The sequence below is a fragment of the Hippocampus guttulatus genome, chromosome 21, assembly GCF_054856545.1.
Source record: "Hippocampus guttulatus isolate MCC_2025c chromosome 21, RoL_Hgut_1.0, whole genome shotgun sequence".
NCBI lineage: Eukaryota > Metazoa > Chordata > Actinopteri > Syngnathiformes > Syngnathidae > Hippocampus > Hippocampus guttulatus.
The window spans coordinates 12,151,900-12,168,747 of record NC_141281.1 but is presented as its reverse complement, the minus strand read 5'-3'; the positions used below and the strand labels follow the sequence as shown (position 1 = coordinate 12,168,747).

General features: G+C 43.8%; 2 protein-coding genes and 1 long non-coding RNA gene across 4 annotated transcripts in view; 1 reads left to right on the top strand and 2 right to left on the bottom strand.

Annotated features, from left to right (window-relative positions):
• ptprn2 (protein tyrosine phosphatase receptor type N2) overlaps window positions 1-2,784 on the bottom strand; it is a 121,772-nt gene extending 118,988 nt beyond the window's left edge. Inside the window, exon 1 of the mRNA XM_086102338.1 lies at window positions 2,659-2,784. Within this exon, the coding sequence (XP_085958464.1) occupies window positions 2,659-2,746 (88 nt within the window). The 5' untranslated portion in view covers window positions 2,747-2,784. The remainder of the gene's footprint in view (window positions 1-2,658) is intronic.
• On the top strand, window positions 2,375-12,510 carry LOC147187212 (uncharacterized). 2 transcript variants are annotated; one of them, XR_015099049.1, is made up of 13 exons: window positions 2,375-2,568; window positions 2,683-2,805; window positions 4,018-4,221; window positions 4,335-4,807; window positions 5,092-5,164; window positions 5,280-5,438; window positions 5,884-5,952; window positions 6,574-6,603; window positions 6,680-6,742; window positions 6,816-6,924; window positions 7,002-7,112; window positions 10,384-10,573; window positions 10,838-12,510. It is a non-coding gene; the product is annotated as an uncharacterized LOC147187212 (long non-coding RNA). The 2 variants fall into 2 exon arrangements; XR_015099048.1 differs by lacking the exons at window positions 5,884-5,952; window positions 6,574-6,603 and having other exon boundaries at window positions 2,378-2,568; window positions 5,092-5,160.
• Window positions 3,902-16,814, bottom strand: ncapg2 (non-SMC condensin II complex, subunit G2). Its single transcript, XM_086102337.1, has 26 exons — window positions 16,426-16,814; window positions 15,498-15,653; window positions 15,296-15,410; window positions 15,057-15,214; window positions 14,298-14,432; window positions 14,111-14,205; window positions 13,095-13,251; window positions 12,747-12,839; window positions 12,537-12,653; window positions 12,173-12,349; window positions 11,936-12,088; window positions 10,778-10,997; window positions 10,601-10,698; window positions 10,333-10,506; window positions 8,686-8,756; window positions 8,452-8,608; window positions 8,202-8,369; window positions 7,020-7,130; window positions 6,796-6,945; window positions 6,509-6,605; window positions 5,250-5,449; window positions 5,002-5,127; window positions 4,646-4,749; window positions 4,325-4,425; window positions 4,151-4,241; window positions 3,902-4,074 (listed from the first exon to the last, which is right to left on the bottom strand). Exons 1-26 carry the CDS (start codon window positions 16,501-16,503, stop codon window positions 4,014-4,016), a joined length of 3,363 nt encoding a protein of 1,120 aa, XP_085958463.1. The 5' UTR covers window positions 16,504-16,814; the 3' UTR covers window positions 3,902-4,013.
• Window positions 16,815-16,848: the final 34 nt, after the last annotated feature.

The following is a 16,848-nucleotide window of genomic DNA, read 5'->3' as shown; positions in this document are numbered from 1 at the left end:
AGTGACATTTTCATCATTGGTGAAACTTAAAGTATCTCCAAATTTGGATGTGTGTGTTTTTAACAATAATTTTTTTTTTTTTTAACTCAAGGATTAATTAACATCTGGTCGTAACGTTTTTGTTGTCCAGTAAAAAGCATGTATCTACAAATGTTCTCTCTGTGCCTTTCTGTGCTCAATTTTGGACATATGGAGGGAAAAGAGAAGCAAATTGAAAATTTGAGATTCTCGTGAACGCGCATGCAACCCAACCGAGAGTGCAGGTGCAACTGAGCCTGACGCATTCAACGCCGAATGTCTTCCAGAATTCCCATGCAGGTCGCTCTCTGCCAATTCCTGGCGACATGCCCGTCCGCCCGGCAACAGCCAGGCCATGAATAAAAGATGGCTGCATCGCCACGGCAACGGCGCAACGAGAAATCATCCGGCCCTGAATTGAATGACGGACAACGGGCAAAACCATACCGCCTTTGGGTTCGCATCTGCCACCTTCAGCTGTGCGCTCCCCCCCGCTGCAATGACAACTAGTGTCGGGTATTAATCATCCTGAAAGGAAGCAGACATGACGGCGTTCATTTCCACATGCGGATTAGCTCTCAGAACGGAAGCTACACGAGCAGCACCACCCACGTTTTGACGTCTTTTTGGTCCTGCTCTCTTTTTCAGAACCCAATGACTCAACAGAAAGCCCTCGTCTAAATGCATAAAGCTATTTTCACACCCGAGGCTCCGGGGAGGCGAGATCTGTGCTTCGACAAAGGCGCCAGGAGCGCTCTGCATTATTTTGCCAACAGCGTCTCCGAGCAGGTCTAATTGAACTTCTTCACGCTCCTTCTGTTGTCACACCAGCCAGAACAGGAAGGAACACGCTGAAATTTGTTTTATCGTCCCAGCTCTCTACCGGCACTTTTATATATTTTAGCAACCTATCAATCTATTCAGATTAGTACCAACTCATCTGATAACAGTAAAAATGGTACCCATCTGTTTAATTATCTACAATCAATTCTCTCTTTTTTTTTGTTAACTCATTTGATACCATTGACAGGCAGCGAGATGAGAACTTACTGACAGCCATCGACTTCAACAGAGTCGGCGATCAATTAAAAAATAATTAGATTCACATTGTACTGTAACGGTGCTTTAATCATAATCACCACTCACCGCCGCACATATTCCATTTGTTGTGTGTGCATTGAGGCATTACATGGCGATGTGAACTATGCCTGGATAGCGTTTTGAGGATCCCATTACAATATGTTACGTTGTATGATCTGTTATTAATCCACAAAAAAGATGGAGACAGTCAACAAAGACGCGTCTTGCGACCACTAACTACATACTATGTCTTTCCATCCATCAACAACCACGACTAGCATAAGTGATTTGTTTCATGCTCTCATTCAAAACCAAATGCATACAACTGCCACGAAGAGAATTTATAACGGCTGCCACCGTTTTATGTCTCAAAGTCATTCATCTGCAGAAATCATAAAGCATTTTCTGCCTGCTGATACAATTTATGCGCCACACACTGAAGTAAAAAAAAAAAGTCCAAATGGTAACTGGTCCTGTGGAAAAACAAGTAAAGCCAGACATTTACATGAATTTATAAAACTCCTCCAGACGGTGAACAAGTCTGGGCAAAAGAGATTGTTTGGCCAACCTGTTCACACATCATATAAGTGTATCGAAATGCTACACTCTTTAAAATGCACACGTTGCCATTGACCAGCCGTTTTAGCAGTATTTTATCTTTTTAGCGGGCTCATTATTGCCATAGTGCATTTATATTTTACTTGCCTGATTGTGACTTGAGTACGACTACAACGGTCGGGCATGGCTAACAGTGGCGACGAAGACAGGGGACTGCATTTTTTTTTTTTTTTTTTTTTTTTGCGACAGCGCGTATCCTCCCGGAGATGTTGAAATGTGTGATAGTATCACAGAATCATCTTCCCGAATAATTTATACTGAGAAGACATTTAATTGAACGGAGTTGCAGCACACCTTCGTTGGTTTAGCTGCTTCTTCTTCGTTGGTTGAAGTTTCTTCTTCGTGTTAGGGTTCCGATTTTATTAATCAAATGTTTTATCGAAGGCATTTTTTAATGATATCGATCAGGTGTCTCATGCGACACATATTGATATTTAATTATCGCGTAGCCCTAACATATACACGGAATATTTAAATTTACATACATATACATTGTATTACGTCTATGCATAAATTAGAACTTCCCCACACTTTGTCCACCAACCAAAATATTAGACACAGCTCTCTTAAAATTTCCCAGCGGAAAATAGCACAAAAGGCGTACTGTTAAAGGCGTACCTCAAAACAGCCCATTATCTTTTGAACTGTATTATATCCAGATAGTGCAAATCTACTACCTAATAATGTGACCAGCGGGAGCGCTTATTATGATGCTAACTGGGCCTTGTTGCATATTATGTAACTTTCTTATGGCGATGTATGGATTTCACCTTGCAACACAAAAACTATTAGAACACTTCTTTTGGTTTGGGGGAGGAAACATGCAGCTAATGCCAGCGTGGAACATAAACGGTGTCAACTTTTTTTCATTTCTTGCTTTCAAGATTAGGACGCATGTGATAATTTGGAGATACATTTGAAAAGCGAGAAAGACGTGCTCACCGTAGCTTCCGTCGGCGTGTGCAGGTGCGAAGCAGCAGAGGCAGACGGCCAATGCGAAGACGAACACGGAACACCACGGAGACTCCATCCCGCCGTTTAGCTCAATCCATGCCCGGTTTATGAGCGCATGACTGCAGCCAACGCCAGGTGGGAGCAGCCCCAGAGGAGTCGCTGGAGCTAGAGGGGCATGTCGCTCGCTTGGTTTGGGGGCAAGGGGTGTCGGAAGAAGCTAAAATGGCTGCAAATTTGGTGTATGTAGGGGGGGAAATGGGGGTTCGGCAGAGCAGAGGCCGGTCGTGATTTTCAGCACCGAGAACAGCGATCGAGTCAGACGAAGGAGCCCCTCCTAAACGTGACGTCACCGAGTCGTGGAGGGGAAACGTGCGCGAGGAGCTCAGGCAGGGCCGCATAGATGCAATGAGGGGAGAGGGGGCATGTGAAGAGGGAGGGCCACCCAAATGGGGATTAAGGAATGGATCCCGCTATGGAATTTAAGATGCCTATCTACATACCGAGTGTTTTGTTTTATGTTGAGAGGCAAGAAATTTCATCTGTGCTGTTTGTTACACATACAGTACATTTGACAATAACGTTTATCCAATCCAACCCAATTTACTTCCTAACTACCAACCCGTTCACCTTCCCATTTATTTATGTGCCTATCTATCTATCCATCGACCGGTCTTTCTAATCAGTTATCTAAGTACCTAGCATCCAACTACTTACCTACATACTGTATGTAACAATCTACCTACCTACTCAACCATTTACTTCCCATACCAATCGATCCATCTGTCTCCCCAATGTAGCTCACAGTTGTCAACCTACCGTCTAACTAACAATCTTCTAACCTACCCATCCATCTAACTACAAACCTAATTACATGCCCATTTACCAATCTAACTACGGTATACACTGAACCCATCTGTTCATCTAGCTACCCATCTAATTACATCTATCTGCATACCCACCATTAAGCTATCTACTCTCCATCGATCAACCAATCGATTTATGAAACAATCAGTGCTGGGAATAAAGGTGTTTAAGTACAACAGCGTTATTATCCGTGTTAATTATTCACCGATTAATCTAGTCTCAAAAACCCATTGCCACAATTGAACAGGAAGTTTGCCATTTTAACTGGAAGCAGCCATTTTAGAAAAACCCTGTATTGTAGGAGATAGCAACACATGAATATCATACCTGAAGACATAAATAAATCCACATCAAGTGCAGCGTAAGATTTATTCTCCATTCTTAAACACACAAACAGTTTATGTATACATGCAAATAAATGTTTTTAATATAAGAAATACAAAAACAGAGGCACTCTAACGTGCCATTTTTTTTTTCTTTCAGTCCGCCCAGAGTGTCAAGATTTCATTCAGCGTCATCACAGAAGACTGATAAACGACCCTGCAAAGACAAATACAACATTTTTGCTTCACGAACCAAATATTTCATAATTTGCTCTCATTTGATATGATCCTACCCTTGGACATCACCCTCTACATTTGCATGTGCGTTTATCTGCTGCTGCACGGTTATGGCGGCTTTCTCCAAGTACGTACTGGCCTGTGCCACTGGAAAAAGATGAAATTTTACAGTTAAATATGTTAATAATTTTTTATATGACAGAGTAATTAGAACAAAAAATTCGACGCACCGTGTCGCAGGACCGCCAGGAGGTGGACAACAGCAGCCAGCTCAGTCAGAGTGCTGAAGGTGTCAGAGTCCAACGAGGAGAGAACCTCAGCCAAAAAAGCCCTGAAGGCAACACGCAAGCACCGTTGGATACAGAATCAGAGTTTTTTTATTGTTCTTTTTTTGTTGTTAATTAACACGACCACCTAATAGTATCACTCTGATACATTTTTGTTTGTCAAGCTGTTGTCATGTTATCCTACAAACAAAGAAACAAAATTGTGCTCGCTAGGAAGCAATAATGGCAAAAGATAAAGTTGATCTCTGTCAAGGTCTTTCCTACCTGGTAACAGGCTGCGACTTGAGGATGGCAGACAGGAGGGTGCCGGAAAGCGCAGGCAAGTCCTGCACGGTCTCTGGAGTCATCACTTCTTCGGGGTGTGTCATCTTGTGGGTTGGGCGGACAGACCAACATTCACTTCATAGTACCGAACCCTCGATCAAGGTACCCATCAAACCACCTATCCACTGTATGTTCCATCTATTTACAGTCTATGTTCATTAATCTGATGCCGTACCCATCTACAGTATATCACAATTGATGTACAGTATTTCGATCACTTCATCATATTTGCAACCCTATGGGAATATAGTTGATTATTGTGATGACAAATCTCCTTTTGAGGGGCTTCAACATACCTTCTGGAGAGTGTATCTTGTCTCCACGATGACTATTGCGAAAAGGGTGTCAAAGACGCCGCCGATGTTACAGACTTGAGCCTCTTGCAGGAAGTCAGCGAGACCGCTCAAAGCCGACTGACACAGCTGAGAACCAACCACAACAACAACAGCAACATAGTAGGTGGCTCTATTTGACAATTTCTGGAGGTGAGAGATGAAACGGTACGGTGCAGGATAACAAATCGCGAATACAAATGTCAACGTACCTCTTTACTCTCTTCCGGCTTTTTCTTAAGTCGGCGAGCCAAGAGTTCGATCGCCTTCTGGAATATGTTGGCTACCGCTACCAGACACCTGGTGGCGGCATCCCGCTCGTCTCCAGCCGGTTTGCGGTCGACCGGGGAGGAACTTGCCATCAACGCTTTCAGAACCAGCAGCACGGCGGGAATGCACAGGTATCCCGCTTCTGTAATACACAGAGTGTAAGAGAGGTGCAGAGGGAGGGAGACGTACACACCATTACCGTATTTTCCGGATTATAAGTCACACCAGCCATAAATGGCATAATAAAGAACAAAAAAAAACATACATAAGTCGCACTGGAGTATAAGTCACATTTTGGGGGTAAATTTATGTGATAAAATCCAACACCAAGAACAGACATGTCATCTTTGAAGGCAAATAAAAATAAAACAACAGGCTGAATAAGAGTACGATATGCTAACGTTACATGACGCATAAAGAATGAACTGAGAATGTGCCCGTTATGTTCACGTAACATATTAAGAGTTATTCAGATAACTGTAGCATAATGATCATGCTAACAAGTTAACCAAACCATCAGTGTCACTCCAAATCACTAAATCCAATGAAATCTTCATCCTCGGTGTCACTTTTAAGCAACTCTGCCAACTTCGGAGGGAGAAGAGGCGGTGCTTCCTCTTCTACTTCGCTGACGTCAGAGTCATCGTAGGTTTGTTTTTGTAAACGTGGAAAGCATCAACACGGGCCTAGAGCCCCTTCTTGTGGTTTAATGTGAAAATACCATGTCAAATGATAGAATGTATTAATTATTTCACACCATAAGTCGCTCCAGAGTATAAGTCGCACCCCCGGCCAAACTATGAAAAAAACTGCGACTTATAGTCCGGAAAATACGATACTTACAAATACAGTGATCCCTCGCTACTTCGCGGTTCATTTATCGCGGGTTCAGTGCATTGTAGATTTTTTCAAACATATTAAAAAATATATACTTGTGTATAGTATATATATTTTTTAAAATATACATGGAGTACAATACTGTATATGTTGTTCTATGCGACTCGCTGTTGTTTTGCAGCTTCTCGCGGTCCCGTTTGCGGACTTAAAAAAAAAATATATATATATATATATATATATATATATTTTTTTTTTTTACCTGTTTATGTTAATTGGACGCTACTTCACGGATTTTCGTTTATCGCGGGTGGTTTTGGTCCCAATTAACCGTGATAAACGAGGGATTACTGCATATAACCATCACCTGAGAGTATGACAAGCGAGCACAGGTGCAGGACGTGATCCTTCAAGCCACTGTCATCCAAACAGAGCACCGCGTCTCCGCACACCGTCAGGAAGGTCTGATGGATGAATGAAAACCAGAAGTCACTTTCCAGTTCCAAGTTGCGTTTCGACATGTTCTTTGATTGTACAGTTACAGTGGGGGCTTTGACACACAAATGTACGACAGCGTTTGATTTAACTCAAGAGTTCCAGGGTATGTAAAACCTTTCCGATGAAGAAGGTCACCTGAGACCACATGGCGCTCACCTTAGTTATTTCCGCCGCAGAGGCTCTCAAACTCTCCGCGTCGTCACCGGCATCTTCCTGAGGACCGTTGGCCAGGAAGGGCAGCACGCTCTCGCCCACCCATGCGGCCGTGTGCTCCAGGGACTGCAGGTACTCGCGGCCTTCGGACAGCTAGGTAGGGGTGCCCTTCATTTACAAAAGAAGGCTTTCCTTTCCGTGACTTAAAGCAGACGGATGAGACTTACGTCGTGTTGCAAGTGCACGCTAAGACAACCATGGGAGGTGAAGGCCTTGAGGGCTAGTTCTGCGCCGGCTGGGCCACCAGAGGAAGAGCTGAGGTGAGAGTACAGCTGCGACTATACAGTGACAACACAGGAAGTAGCGAGAGTTAACGCTGATGCAAAACAAGGCGTGGCATAGTGATGGAAATATGGATATACAGCAGATTCTGTTTCGAGACGAGATCGACACCAGGGTTCCCACTCTTCCACTTGTTTTTATTTATGGACCTTTTAAGGACTTTTAAAGGCTAATTTGCCCTTTTTTAAGGACTTTTTCTCCATTCAGCAGGGGATTCACGGTGGATTTAATGCCCGCTCAGCAATATGTGGGCTGAACAGAAAGCCACATGTCACTGAGCTGGTGTTCAAATCATCGCTGCAAAAGGAAGGGCACATTTTTATTTTTGGGAGCAATCAGCTAACCCTTATTTGACATACTGTATGTCAAATTTTCATTTTTCCAACCTGTATTACAAGTCGAAAAATAAAATAAAAACTTGAATTCACTCTCAAATAAAGTACACTAAGACAAATTTTAATTTAGAAAATATAAAACTTAAATTTATTTTCAAATAAAAATAGACTTAAGGATTTTTATTGATGTTAGCTTTCCCCGAAAATTAAGGACAATTATGAACATCATTTTACAACGTTTTTATGGATTTTTATAAACTTTAAAGGACCCGTGGGAACCCTGTACACACGTCAGTATAGGCAATGTGTATATATATCTATATCTATCTCCATCCATCCATTTTCTGATGCACTTATCCTCACAAGGGTCGCGGGGGGTGCTGAAGCTTATCCCAGCTATCTTCGGGCAGTTGGCGGGGGACAACCTGAACCGGTTGCCAGCCAATCGCAGGGCACACAGAGACCAACAACCATCCACGCTCACACTCACATCTCGGGACAATTTAGAATGTTCGATGAACCTGTCGCACGTGTCTTTGGAATCTGGGAGGAAACCGGAGGACCCAGAGAAAACCCGCGCAGGCACGAGGAGAACAATGCAAACTCCACATAGGAAGGCCGAAGCCGGAATCAAAGCCTGCACCTCTGCACTGTAAGGCCGACATGCTAACCAGTCGACCACCGTGCCGCCCGGCATGATATGATCGGAAGTTGAAATATGATTGCAACAACCTTCCAGTTTCCTAGAAGTGTGTAGAGACGCTTGAGCGGACCCTGTCTGAGAGCCAGGACTTTGCTTCGTGTGGACCGGTGAAGGAGCAGATAGTCCAAGTAGGCCAGCGCCAACTCTGGCTTAGCCTCCGCCGTCACCTGGATGGTCACCTTCCGCTTGGCATTTACCTGGTGGAGTGACCGTGGGCGACAAGTTGTTTGAGTGTTGCCATTGCCATGATGACAGACACAGACAGACTGACAAACAGACCACTTGATTCTCGGGCAGGGCTTCGGAAAGCCAATCGATGATGAGCTCCAAGACGCCGGCGGTCTTGCCCCAACTGCACATGCAGTCCAGCAGCTGGCCATACGCCGAGGGCGGGGCTCCGGGTTCCAACTTCCTCAGACGAGACAGCACGCCGTAGCTGGGACAAGAAGTTCCCCACAAAGATTTCAGCGTCAGAGGTTGCAGATCGCGGCGGCACTTGTCGGACTTACTCACCTAAATCTTGCCACCGCATTGGCAGGCATGAAGGATGCCATTTGCATGAGGGGAGCTAGGCATCGCTCATCCTGAACATGAGATAGAGTACATTAAACTAAGTCGGTACAAATACATTTGGTTCGTCTCAATGAGTATGGCATATGTTGCGAAGTGTGCAACGCAAAAAGGAAATATATTTGAGTATTCACTCATCGAGCGAATACTCTAGCTGGAGTACTTTTTATTTTACACAATATCAAAAATTTGTGAACAAAGACCTTTCTTTCTGACGCAGATGATGACAACTTACTCAAGGTCTGACTCTTTTGGTTTAAATATCTGTGACTGTTATCGGCTCCCTCCAGGAGTACCCGATAACTTTAAGGTGTGTAGAATGTGTAGAATTTAGTGCCACCTTGTGGTGAAGCATCAGAATGCAACACACTAAGCTCAACGCGCGTGCATTTGGAAGCGCACGCATACATCCACGTTTCAGAGAGAGTACACTTCGATCACCAATTTCTTCAGCAGAGGTGCCATCCCAAACGACTGACGGAGTAAGCGCATGGCAGATGTTACTTGGGCTGTAGTGATCATGTTGAGGAGCTACGCACTCCAAGTTTGTCTTCTTCGGATATTGGTAGCAGAAAGATGGCGGCGAAACATTACAACGCCCCATGCAATATAATTATTTTTTTTAAATTATATAAATTAATTTAGGGCGGCCCGGTGGTCCAGTGGTTAGCGCGTCGACCTCACAGTGCGGAGGTACCAGGTTCAATTCCAGCTCCGGCCTCCCTGTGCATGTTCTGCCCGGGCCGGCGTGGGTTTCCTCCCACATTCCAAAAACATGCATGGCAGGCTGATTGGACACTCTAAATTGTCCCTGGGTGTGAGTGTGAGTGTGAATGCGGATCGTTGTTCGTCTGTGTGTGTCGGGGAAGACGGCTGGGATGGGCTCCAGCACCCCCGCGACCCGTGTGAGGATAAAGCGGATCAGAAAATGAATGAATAAATTAATTTACGGTGTTGGGAGATAACATATTTTTTCCACATTACTGAAATTAATAGTCTTTTTTTTAATAATGAAAATTGAAAAATAAATAAATGCCACTGTCCCTTTCAAATAAGGCCTCTATCGGCTAATAGCAGGTACGCCCGTTCCTACTTCTCATAAAGCCATGCATTTGTATAATTTAAGAAAATACTCACGCAAGCACGTAGAGAAAACACAAACCACCAAACACAGAAAAGACAACAAAACAACGAAACACACGCACGCAAACCACAAAAAGCTAAGATGAGAGATGTGACACTACCAAATACAGTCAAACCTTGATTTTCGAACGTCTCTGTTCTCGACCAAATCGGTTTTCGACCAAACTGAGCGCACTTGAAGGCGCCACTTGACTCCTCTCGCCTTCCTTACACGAGGAAGCGTTGCTTCCTCGGGTAGACGAGGAAGTGACGCTTCCTCGTGTAGCGTTCCATTGTGAGCAGACGTGTTCAATAAAGGTTTTTTTTTTTTTTTTTTTCCCCTTTAAAGAGCGTGGTTTCGGTTTTCGACCAAATTGGTTTTTGAACAGCCTTCTGGAACGGATTATGGTCGAAAACCGAGGTATGACTGAAATTGGCAAAACAAAAAGGTAGCATATGACCGAGTACCGTGAATTTGCTGAAGTATTTGCTCAAGACTCGACCAAACTGGGCATACAGGTGCTTCTGGGTTTCGTCACTCTGCCGGAGGGTCCTGTCGACGTTCTTCCACAGGACAACCACCACCTCCAGCAGACTGGCCACCACATCCTTCTCCAGTGCCAGTTGATTCTCACCCTGAGGCTGAAGGAGAACACCAGCCCTGCATCTCAGTATGCGGGCTCAAAGACTTTACAACAAGCTTCTCTGTGTGAGTGGTGCTTTTGTCATTTCGTACCCTCCGGTTTTCCTTGCTGCTATCGTTAAGCTCCGCGTCGTCACCATCGCTCTGGATGCTTGAATTCAAGACACGGCGGATGGCCAGCATCAACTTCACTGATTGCAAACAGACAACAGAGTTTCATCTGAAATATCCAGAAGCTTTAATGACCAAAATTGTGCATCATGGTTTTACCTATATTTGTTGGGGCGGTGTGCATGTGAGCGTACAGGTAAAACTTGCGGGCTGCCATAGGGTTCATCTGGATGAGGGTGATGCAGCGGCTGCACCAGTTCGACTCGGCGTCGGCGGGGAAGAAGGAGTCGAAGAGCAATTCGGTGAGGCGCTTGGACACGTGCGCCGTGTCCGAGGCCAGGCGGACCACGAGGTGGTCCAGGCTGCATACATCCCAGAACTGAAGTGGAGCGTTAAGAGATGTAGTCATTTGAAATGGTAACCAAGCACCATTACATGAACACAAAAAGCTGTATTCAAACTAGGGTTGCAGCTATCAAGTATTTACCGTATTGGCCCGGACATAAGATGGTGTTTTTTGCATTGAAATAAGACTGAAAAAGTGGTAGTCGTCTTATATTCGGGGTCTAGACATTATACCCATTCACGACGCTAGATGGCGCCAGATATCATTGAAGCGAATGCTGAACTTGACTCCCCAGGCCAAAGTGAACCCGTCACGAAGAATTTAAATAAAAATAGCGGTAACACGAAGAAGAAAAACAAAAAATAGCGGTGAGAAGAAAATAATCGAAGAGATAACAGAAAATGGAGAAACGTAGCGACAATCTGGAGAAAAGTGGGTCGAATATCGGCCAGGTTAACCGGCAGCTGAGGAAAATTTATGATGTCATTCACATTTCAAAAACCAGAAGCCATTCATTTACGAATGTGATTGCACTTTAGTTGACATATTTAAATGTTCAGATATTAAGATTTGAATGAGGCAAAATAACATGCGTTTTCTCTCAAATATATTGTTAGAATCATTTGTTTCAGATGTACTGTAATTATTTTCTGTATAAAAATTAATTTGGTGTTCAAAAAGTCTTTTTTCAAACTTGAGTCTTGAAAAAGAGGGGGTCGTCTTATAATCAGGGGCGTCTTATATTGGGGCCAACGCGGTATTCCGGTTGATTCTCAGCGATCACCAAATTTCATTTGGTGCACTGCCGCAATAATGGGATCCATTTGTTTATTTTTGACCTACTCGGGGAGCACACGAGCACGGGAAAACTTAGTGGACACTTGTCAGTCATAGATGAAAATTTCTTCTCTGGCTCACATGAGATGGTCGAAGTGTAGCTAATGAAGTGGTTCTTGGCGTGTTCAATTTACCTTGGCTGCACGAACCGCCTTGATCTTGAGGAGCATGTCGACAAAAGCCACGCGGACCTTTGCGGAGCTGTCGTGGAGGCTGTACCTGAATTTGGGCACCAGCTTCTCCAGCACGGGATGGCTGAGCACGTTGTCCAGGACAATGCGCAGATACTGAGGAAAACGACACCATTAGGAATACTTGCAGGTTTCAGGGAGACTTTTCGCATTTTATCATAATGAGAGAGGAGGTCCCACCGTGAAGACGGCACAGCGGACGTCGTCCGAGCTGCAGTCACACGCCAGGTCTTTCAATTTCTTCAAGAAGTCCACGACAACGTCCGGTGGTAGCAACTCCCAGCACCTGTCGAGGATCTTGCAGACGCCCTGAATGGCGTTGCAGCGCACAACGTCGTGTTTGTCAAACAACAGGACCTTGAAATGGAGATCAGCAGACACATTAGTGAAGATACTAGAGCGGTGTGTCCCAACTTTTGGTCCAAGATAAAACTAACTACATTTAAAAATATATATCACAACCACCCCCTGTCATGTGTAGGAAAAGTCGTTTACACTGGTTTAAAAAAAAAAAATTTTTTTTTAAATAAAAAAACAAGGCCACCATGAGTGTGTCAAGCTGCTTTTGAAGGTCCTCTTCGATTTCCTTATCGGGGTCAACGATGGGGAAGGCATCCATGAACAGCACTGTGGCGTTGGTGCGGACCTCAAAATTCGGGACCTGTGGGGAGGAGACGAGGTTCAGTCTTTGTACTCGGCCGGCGCAGAGAGAAATAGAACGAAAAAGAGGCACAAAAGGATGTGCAGTACGCACTTTGAGATACTTCCAAAGAATGGGTTTGTAGAGGACACTGAGCATCTTTCCCACTGAGCGGCAGATTTTCTTCTTGTGAAAGTGGAAGATGATCTGCAGGAAGGCGAGAGAGACAGAGACAAACATATTCAGATGATTATATAATGCCCGTCCACTAATCAGGTGTGAAATTAAACAACCAAGTATGTCTCTTGATATCTGCTGATTTCTTAAAATGTGTCTCCTCGCTAACTTGCATGAGACATGCCCCAAGTATTAACAATTAGAACAAGCTTCTCAAGCTAACGCCTCAAGAAAAAAAAAAAAAAAACATGGAAAGCCATTTCGTCGGTTTTTCTCCCTTTGCACCTGTTGGACTTTGCGGTGGACAGGTGACGACCTCTGCAACAGGATGGCACACTTCATGAAGTCCTGGATGCACTCGCTTTCAATCTTCTCCTGGAAGTTGTCGCTGGCCTTTTTCCAGGCTCGGAAGTAAATCTCCGCCACGTGCGCCATGGTCATTCTGGGACGAAACGATGACATCGTGGGGACGTGTCACAACGTTAAAATGCCGAAATGTTATGCCCAGCCACAAAAATGGTCACCTTGCCAAAAACAAGTGTAAAAATACTCTATCAATATTTTTTTTACCACTTTTAAATGAATCACTCGTTTAAAAAAATAGTTTTAAAGTTTTTTGTTTTGTTTTTTACACCAAATACTTCTATTTGCTCACCAGACGTTACTAATTTTCTTCATTCAAAACACGCAGCAAAATTTACCCCTTTTACTGCTTTCTAAAGAAAAATAAACTCGAAAAAGATGCCTTGCTACTGACCTGATAACGTGTTTTGCTATTAATGTTGGATAATGGCAGGCGCGGTATGTAAAAAGAAAGTGGGCGTGTACCTTTCTGTGTCAGTCATTTTCTCTTCTAATTCCACACTTTGCATCGCAAACAGATCAAAGACTTAAAATGTGCAATATCTCAGGCTGCAGCCATGAGTTGATAAGTACCGAGGCATGCTTTCGAACACCGTGAAAGGTAACAAGTTTTGATGTGTAATTTGAATAGGGCAATACTGCCATCTGCTGGAAAAAACAACAAATACAGACATCTAAACTGAAATCTTTAAGATATCCTTTATTTGTCCCACACTGGGGAAATTTACATCTTTAAGAGAAATGTGCGCTTGAACTATTCCGCTGGTTTTTAATGGGACACTTACACTTAAGGCTAATTTAAGGAGCACTTGACAAGTATTAAATTCTTAAATATTTTCAATCCAACACCCTCTGGCAAAGTTCAAAAAGGTTTGAAAATAAAACGGGCAAAATAAAAATACTTTCAGGGTGTAAGAAGGTAGAACGTGGCCCCTTACTTGTTAAAGAACTGCATCTGATTTTTGATGGTGCTGTGGATGCGTGGGATGAAGTCAACGTGCCAGCTGAAGAGAAACACCATCAACCTCTTGCCCTGCGGGGCCCGACAGACACAAACGCAGACGCAGGGTCACACTCTCAGCTCGTTGACACCGAGGAGATCGGCGCGAAACCCGACGTGCTCACGTCGTCGTGACCGATGACGGCGGGATGTCGGAAACACCGCGCCAGCTGCTCGCCCAGCTGTTGGCCCTCCTCAGACGTGTAGTCCACATTTGAGAGCACCTTGTGGAGGCTCCACGCTCTTTGGAGCTCGGTGTACTGGCAAGGTTGAATATTAGCAGTGTTATCCTCACACTTTATTGCGTGTCTGCATTTCATCAATTCGTATTTTAAACAGTAACTGAATACAGTGCAATTTACGTGATTGACTACAGTGTCGGGAAAAAAAGGGTCGCATCGGGCATCTTAATGCACTTTAAACAATTTGTCCATTTTCTTGTGAAGAAAATATTGCTGCTTTTTGGTTACTTTTCGATCACCCCTTGGTTGCCAAGATGCACTGCAACGTGCAATGTTGAACTTTTTCTGTCGCAAGGGCATCATTCATCATTATTATTATTTGCGTTTTTGTTACTCATGATTTTTCAAATGTCTGTCTTATTGAACGTACTTTAAATGACTTATTAACAATTCTTGGCAAAAAACAAAATAAATCGCTGTCGTTTGGGTACTTATGGGGCACTCATTGGTTCCCATTGGACATTGTGGCATGCGATGCTGAACTTTTCCCCGTACAAAAGTCATCAATCATTATCCTTTTGGTGTGTTTAGGTTACCTAGATACACATTCAGCACCTTTTCCCTGACAGTGTATGGTAAATAATGAAACGATTCAACTTGGAAGTCAACCAGCATGTGGGAATGTCTCGCTCAGTTACTCACCGGTTTCTTTGAAAGGAAGCTCTTTTTCAAAGTGATGACCAAAGCTGTGTGGCCAAACTTATCTTTATCCAGCAAGTCTTTCTTCCACCAGGCCTCACACAGCGTGTGGATGTGGTGCAGCAAGTGAGCCTCGGTCACGGGAAATGACACCAGAACATCTGGATGTGAAAAATAAGACAAAATGGTCAGTGGAAAAATAGCTTTTTAAAGAGAAATTTGCAATGTGATTCCAAACAAACCGTGAAGCTGGTGGGTAATATTAAGAAGCCCATGGTAGGCGTCGCCGTCTTGCAGAACCTTTAGAGATATGGTGGCCACGAGAGTCACACCTGCTACGATGTCCATGACACGTTTCTGGGTTTAAGAGGAAAATGAGTTCGCTCCCCACGTTAACTAACCTCCTACCAAACGCCACCTCCACTCCCAAGATCCGTAACTCACGCTTTCCACATCCATAGCCTCCTCCCAACGTTCCGGGGGCACCTCCAGAAGGACATCCCGAAGGAGAGAGGCCAGTTCTAGCCACAGAGCCTCACGCTGATTCTTGGACATCTCCTCCATCACCTCCTCAATGTCAAAAGGATCTGATCTGTCCTTCTGCTCAGCAAAACCGCAAGAGGGGGAGAAAAAAAACAACCGTGAAAGACACAATTCAGATTACTCAGAGCACAGGTTTAAACATTGTAGAATTAAAACCACGCTTAGCATACATTTTGTTCCCTCGCACATTATACGGTACTTTTACATTAGTGTGTATGGTTTAAATGGTAAACGGATGTAGATGCAAATAAATATTTTCAGCCATCATAACATTATTTTGTACGAACACAGTATTTCAATGTGCAATGTTAGTCGTACTTGGAGAGCTTCTTTTAGTGTGGCTCTGTATTCAAGTCTCACATTTTTATGACTTTACATGGTGACATACCTGTCAACTTGTACGTTTTCCCCGTATTTGATACGTTTTATAAATCATTTCAAACCATGTACGGCGTATTACAACTTTTATACGGGTAAAAAAAAAAACAACAACAACAACAACAATTGTGAACCGATCTCACAAAGACCATTTAGGCTCAAATCCAGATCGTCTCACCTGCTGGAAGCCAACGACAATGCCGTCGTCGATCGCAACTATTGTCACGGCAAACCAGCAAAAGTAATCCTCAATCGTTTCTTTTTTTTCATCGCTGCGTACGGTCGGATTGATAAAGCATGATGTGCGGATGCGCGGTAAACTGTTGTACGGGTTTTTGTTGTTTTGTAAGGGGATTCGTAATCATTTATAAGGGCAGCCGTGGTTGACAGGTATGTGGCGACAACGTTATTTCCATTTTACAGTATGTGGGACATTCATACGCTTACTTACGTGAAGTTGGATTAGCCGAAGGAAGTCGTCCACATTTTCTTTACAGGTGGCTTCAACGAAAGCCTCACGCTTTCTCATGTTGTCGCTTTTATTAGAAAAGAAACAAGTTCGGTCGAGTCAACTCAAAAGTAGCAACGGGAAGGTGAATCGCCCAAAAAAAAGCATCAGTGGCTTTTTTACGGCGCAAACAAACATGGATGCCTATTTGAAGACAACGGTTGAAGGCGTTATTTGCAAAGGCAAACTAGTTCCTACCGTACTACTCTCCGACTATTATTTGTCTTGGAATAGTAATACATTCAAACGTTCAGCTATCGTCCTCTTTTGTTAGCTTTTTTTTAGCGATTATTTGGTAAGCAGTTGTCAGACCAGCGGCCAAGTACGGAACCGCGCAAATTCATACGACCTGCACGTCATTACGTA

What these genes read in the sequence shown, in the direction of transcription:
- ncapg2 (XM_086102337.1), bottom strand. Translation starts at nt 16,503, where the DNA reads ATGAGAAAGCGTGAGGCTTTCGTTGAAGCCACCTGTAAAGAAAATGTG. An exon ending in TTCGGCTAATCCAACTTCAC is followed by an intron (nt 15,654 to 16,425) that starts GTAAGTAAGCGT and finishes TTTGCTGAGCAG; the next exon opens with AAGGACAGATCAGATCCTTT. An exon ending in TTCTTTGGAAGTATCTCAAA is followed by an intron (nt 12,654 to 12,746) that starts GTGCGTACTGCA and finishes TCCTCCCCACAG; the next exon opens with GTCCCGAATTTTGAGGTCCG.